Source organism: Microchirus variegatus, assembly GCF_963457635.1.
Source record: "Microchirus variegatus genome assembly, chromosome: 22".
Taxonomy (NCBI): Eukaryota; Metazoa; Chordata; class Actinopteri; order Pleuronectiformes; family Soleidae; genus Microchirus; species Microchirus variegatus.
In genome coordinates, this window is record NC_139823.1 from 9733368 (window position 1) to 9739367 (window position 6000).

The following is a 6000-nucleotide window of genomic DNA, read 5'->3' on the forward strand; positions in this document are numbered from 1 at the left end:
GTAGTGGATATTGTGCAACAGTGCCCAAATATAGTTTTTTAGATTTTAGTATGAGTTTCAGTGTTTGTGTAATGTATCAACGCTATAACAAACCAAAATAGTGACGCTAAAGCTTGATTATTCAAACTTAAACACCAATAGCACGGGGTGAAGAAGTGCAGTATTAGAGGTGGAGAATGAGGAAAGTGTGCGTCACCAAAAAAAAGAGCGACAATGCTCGCTGAGATCTCCAGGTTTCTATTTTTGGAGGCATTAAAAACAAAACACGTAATCGATTTCAGACGCGAACATAAAGTGACATCAGAAGCAAAATCAAGGTCACTGCCTTCAGACGTCACCGCTTGTTTACTCTCTTTCTCTCAACGCTGTAAAAAAAAAAATGCCCTTGTCTCAGCCACAAAGCTGGAGACAAACCTGGAGACTGCTTGTCTGGAAAAGAACGATCTCACTTGACAGCGGCAACAGACATTCACAAATGGACACATGCACACAGGCTGTATACGTGTAATCTACACAATCTGTACATCAACAATCAAAGGTCACATCATAATCAGGAATTCTGTCCCATTAAAATTAGAATGTGTATTACCTGATCAGAAAGACTGGAGCTGAGAGAACACTCTCTCTGAGCAGAGGCTACGACTGAAAGCCCAAAACCAACACAACATACAGCCAAGGCTGTAAGGCACACACACACACACACAAACACACACACACACACACACACACACACACACACACACACACACACACACACACACACACACACACACACACAGCAGGACTGAGAGGGCATGGAGAGAAGGGGAGTGTCAGTGGTATGATACCAGCCAGCAACCAAAATGTGTACAGCAATTGGTTGCCATACCAACAGACTGGTGGTGGCCACTGACTTCCATCGTCCATATGCAGTTCTGCAGACAGAATAATGTGCCAAAGCTGTTTCAGCATCTCACTCTGAAGAGGTCTCAGACTTTATAACATACGTACTGGTGCAGATTTTTCATCTGCGAGAAAATACAACAAAATACTTTCATTTTTACTAGTATTAGAGTATGAGTAGGGTATTATAATCCCTGTAAGTGGTACACATTTTTACAAATTAATATGTTAAAACATATACAGAGGTGATAAGAATGTGCAATATAGAGTACCTTATATCCTGTTTTACCCCAGTAAAACCGACAAAAAATGCTCTATTTTGTGACTTTTGCACAGTAGTCGCTCAATTTGACTCAACAACACATTATAGAAGACGGAATAAAATGCATTTTGTCAAGCCTGAAGATGTGACCTATAAACACACACACCCAGGATGTCCATATAGAGCACTAAGGTTAGGTTAAAAGGGTGTTCAAAAATGTGGTTTCAAATCATGTAAAATTCACACTTACACACATATACTGGTCTATGCTGTTTGTAAGGTTTTTTGTTGTGTTGTTATTTTTTACAGAATATAGATGCTGCGTGAATGTGTGTTATCTGTTCCTAATTCACTGCCACTCACATATTTTGGTCTATTCACTTCTTAAATGTTGCCATGTTTGCACAAAATAATAACGTAAATGCACATAAATGTAGATATAAGTGACATTTTCATCATGTTTTATTGTCGATTAAAAACACAATGCACAAACAGAGGGCTGGTTTAGCTGCAGCTCCTCCTCCCTCTTTCTCCATTTTCCTCTCTTTCAGTGGTAGCCTCACAGCTCTTCTCTGTTTTCATCTTTAGGAATTCTAACTAAAGTGGCAGAGCTTTTTCTGTGTGTTTTTGCAGCCAAGGGAAGGAGGAAAAAGGTGCAATTACTCACAAGTGAAAGGTTAAACACGCTGATAAAGCACGCTGAGGGTTTTTGTGTCGTGTCATCGAGCCATATTTAAAACACACCTTTAAAAAAAAAAAAAAAACCAACACACGGTACATATAAGACTTTAAAAGGAAGAGCCTTCATGTATACATTCCTGTACTTAAATGTCAATCTAGTGCAGCGGATCAATACTGTGCAGTCCAGTACTGTGCTCCTGCTGTGAGATTAGGTCTGACCTGTCAGCCACACTCACGAGAACGCTTTGATTGGACACATGCTCGATATTTCAGACAGCCGCCAACACATACCAGTTCAACCTTTTTCTACAGCCTTCTTCAGAGGTGACTTTAACAGATTATTTTATATTTATCACCGTTTCTACATTGTTATTAATGGATATACTGCTGCTGCTTGTATAAATGACATTGTAGTACTATAAATACATCACAACTGACTCTCTGGTCTTCTATCTCTATCTCACCTCCCTCTTGTCCTTTCTCTCCCCCACCTCTCCTCTGTCCACCATTTTCCTTTCACCCCAACCGGTCGAGGCAGATGGCCACACATCTTTGTGGCTGGTTCTGTCAGAGATTTCTTTACCCAGGGTTTTGAACAACCTCAGCCCGTTTCCACCTAAATTTCCCCAGGTAAAAGAAGTACCTACTCGTGACAAGGAACCCACATTTAAACAAGACCTTTATAAGGATGATTTAAAAATGTGGAGCAAAAAAGAAGGACCTACAACAAGACGACGCACGACAAGGTCCAAGCTCTTTTGTGTGTATTTGCTCTTGGAGGAGTTTCAGCAGGACTTTGAGTCCGTGCCGAGAAACAACCAAGTTTATACCTGAATAGCAGACAGGCTGGTGGAGCTAAACAAGAAACAAGTCCGGGTAAAAATTAGAGAAACTTAAAGAGGACTCTAAGAAGCTGAAGGACCACAACAGATTTGAATACATTTTGCTGGAAATGTTGGTGGAAAAAAGGGGGCTTTGATAAAATGTAGACGCGCAGGCACCACGATTAGACAATCCTTTTCATCACTGGAGTCAGTTCAGCTCTGAAATACAGTTTTCTTAGCGACAGAATGACTCGAAGGAATCAATGATGCATGTTGTTCAAATGAAGGCCGTCGCAGCATGCCTTCACTTTGACACTTGTACGGCAGTAAATGTCACATTCACAACATGAACTCCACGAAAAAGAAACACCATTAATTCATTCTTTCATTCATTAGTTCTCTACCACTTATCCTGTTTAACAATGACTGGCAGTTAATTGGCCCAGTCGCTGATATAATTATTATACCAGCCTCGATTTGAAATTCTGTAATCGTACTGTAATACACAGATCTGACACTTTTAACTCAACTTTTAACTCAAAAAGTGAAATGTTCCTTTAAAAAAGATGTAATTATCATCTCTGCTTTTGGTCCCTGACTGTATTTTACGAATAACAATGGATGGACACTGAGGCAGGAAAAAAATATATTGATTGGCAGCTACACAGAAAAATACTGTTATCAATCTTCAAAACTAGCATTGGTTGAACCCTAATAATGAAGAATATGGGTGGTTAATTGTCGGTCGCAAGCTACAGGCAAAAAAAAAGAACAAAAACCATGGCAAAGCAAATTGTAGGGGAGTTGTTTCCATGGTTACACCATTGGTAAATTATAATTCTCTTCTCCATGTCGCAAGTGAGGACATGGTGGAGAGCTAAGGGGCAGGGAGACGGATTTTATGTGTTAATTAGAGCATTGCTAATAACAGTACGTGATTGCAGTGAGGACTCAGCATATTGCAAGGAAACGGCACACAAATACATATATGTACATGCCCGCGCGCACACACACACGCACACACACACACACACACATGTGGTTTTCCATGAGTGACAGCAGCTATTTCTGCAGAATCATGCGACAAAGCTCATTCACAAATTCACCCTTTACTTTGATAGGGATGCCGGTGCAACACAAGGTGCCAACTGTTGGTGTATTTTACACTGATGGACCCACACAGAGGCACATGTAAGAGTATTATGGTGGTATAGGGCTTTAATGCAGCAGGCACAGACCACATGTAGCTCGCATGTGCTTTTCCAGGGACATTACTGTATTGTATATTGTTCCCTGTCAAATATCTCTGAAATAGATTTTAAGTCAACATGAGGCAAGATTTTGTGGTTTTGTCTTATACAGTATGTGCAACTACCAGAGATGGAAGTAAGTCTGAAGCCATTCTTGCAAGCAAGTCAAATTATATGAATATGGAAGATGAAGATGATGTTTCACATTCAAATATGCTTTAAAAAAAAAAATAAAAAAAAAAGACAGTCATTTTAAACTGCTAGTGTTTTCTATATAATTAACAATACAACTACAGAACCTAAAATTTAAAGAACCCTGACATGAGGCCTACATTAAACCATTAGCTTCAAATATGAAGCTAAATAAAGCGGCACGTTTCATGCACTTATCATAACCAGTTTTTGACCCAACAAGACATTAACTACCGTCAGTTTCAAATGAAATTTCACATAGCGCCGTTGGTGTCGCTCGGTTGCCAGGTTGGTTACGGAAAGGCTGTGAATGTGTAATTACTCCAAAAGTCAAGTCATTTCCAGTCATTTTACTCAAGTCTGAAGTCATGAGTGTCAAGTCTAAGTCAAGTTGTGTCCTCTGGCAACTCCCCACCTATTCTACAGTGATTGCAATGTAAAGCACGCACTAATCACTTCTCAGCATTTGAGCGGTGGATCATTTGTGCCAAATAAGGCAGTGATGATACATACAACAGAAAAAGGTCTTCTTACCTGCAGTTATAGCGTGGGCGCCAGTGAACTCCCCATTGAAGCCATTTTCCCTGGCAGTGTAGGCGGCCGTGGCCATGTGTGCTCCACCAGTCTGACAAGTCCGGTACGCTGATGAAGAGTAGCCATTGGCTCCTTGAGTGCCGGTGGGCTCCTGCCCTCCTGATGGGTCCCACTGGGGGGCACAATCTTCTGGCTTACGGCTGTCTGCCATGCTGGTCCTAGCAGCAGGGGAGGGTGGGCAATGGAAGGGGCTGCTCCTTCTGGATAAAGAGACAGGAGGAAGGAGGAGAGAAGGTGACACAAAGCTCAGAATGTTAATCGTACTAACTGTAATATCAAGGAGAATCCCTCACTGTGCAGACCAGAGGAGGCTGCAAGACATGCTGCATCAATCATGCTCACGGATCTCTTTCTGTAAAGTCACCATCATCAGTGCTGCAGCTCCACTGAGCTCGAACATCTGTGCTCGTGGGAGTTTGTGTGTAGGTGACTGTGTGAAACACTGTCTTTTTGGATGTTGGCAGACAGGTGACAGCTCACTAGATGGAATCCGATTGATTATTCATACAGTAAAGTATAGCCAGTGGCCCAGGTGGTCATCGTGACTGGTCAAAAAAAAAAAAGATAGAAGCAGACTTTGAGTTTGTCAGACAGAGAGTTGCAGGAATATATAAGGTGGGCTCTGATCAAGAGAAGAAAAGAGAGGTTATGGAAAGTGAAGGACGAGGTAGCGGTTCTGATGCCAGCAGCTAAAAAAAAAGGTGGATTCTGATCAATCTGGTAAGAGCCAGTTCAATTTCAGATGCTGGTTAGAAAATGAGACGCATGTTGTGTATAATTTCACCTGATAATCACAAATTGCAAAACCACACGTTTCCAAACCTATCATAAACGTTGAAGATGCTTGATTTTAATACGCCGTGGGTGGTATTTTTCCAGTCCGATGCCATTGTTGCCACTGCAGAAGAAGAAGAGGCTGCCAATCACACGAATGTACTAGTATTAAGATGATGGAAAGCTTAGTGACAGTGACATCATTTCACAAAATGTTGCCATTCGGACATTTTCGCCTGCTGCCACTTCTTCTTCTTCTTATCTCTTCTGGAGCAGAACCCCCCCCCCCCCCAGAGAGTGCCAGGTCTCGAGTCGTGACTTCCTATACATCATCATTTTTCATTGAACGCTCTCAATACACCAAAGTGTCCGCCTCCTGCGAAACATTATATTTTGCTACGTTTTCCAGACGCTTTTCAGCGAGATATTTTCCGCGATTAATGTCACATCAACAGTGCAGATTTACCCGTGTCAGCATCAAAGACGGTTTTCAAACCCTCAGATTAACAGAGACAATCAAAGGGATGAGCGATCCCAGTGG

General features: G+C 41.5%; 1 protein-coding gene across 1 annotated transcript in view; it reads right to left on the minus strand.

The window, feature by feature from the left end:
• The window catches only part of map2 (microtubule-associated protein 2), a gene marked incomplete at both ends in the record, with an annotated part of 28816 nt that extends 23980 nt beyond the window's left edge, over positions 1-4836 (minus strand). The window contains 1 exon segment of the mRNA XM_083908469.1: positions 4626-4836. Coding sequence (XP_083764595.1) covers positions 4626-4836 — 211 coding nt within the window.
• Between the last annotated feature and the right edge of the window lie 1164 nt (positions 4837-6000).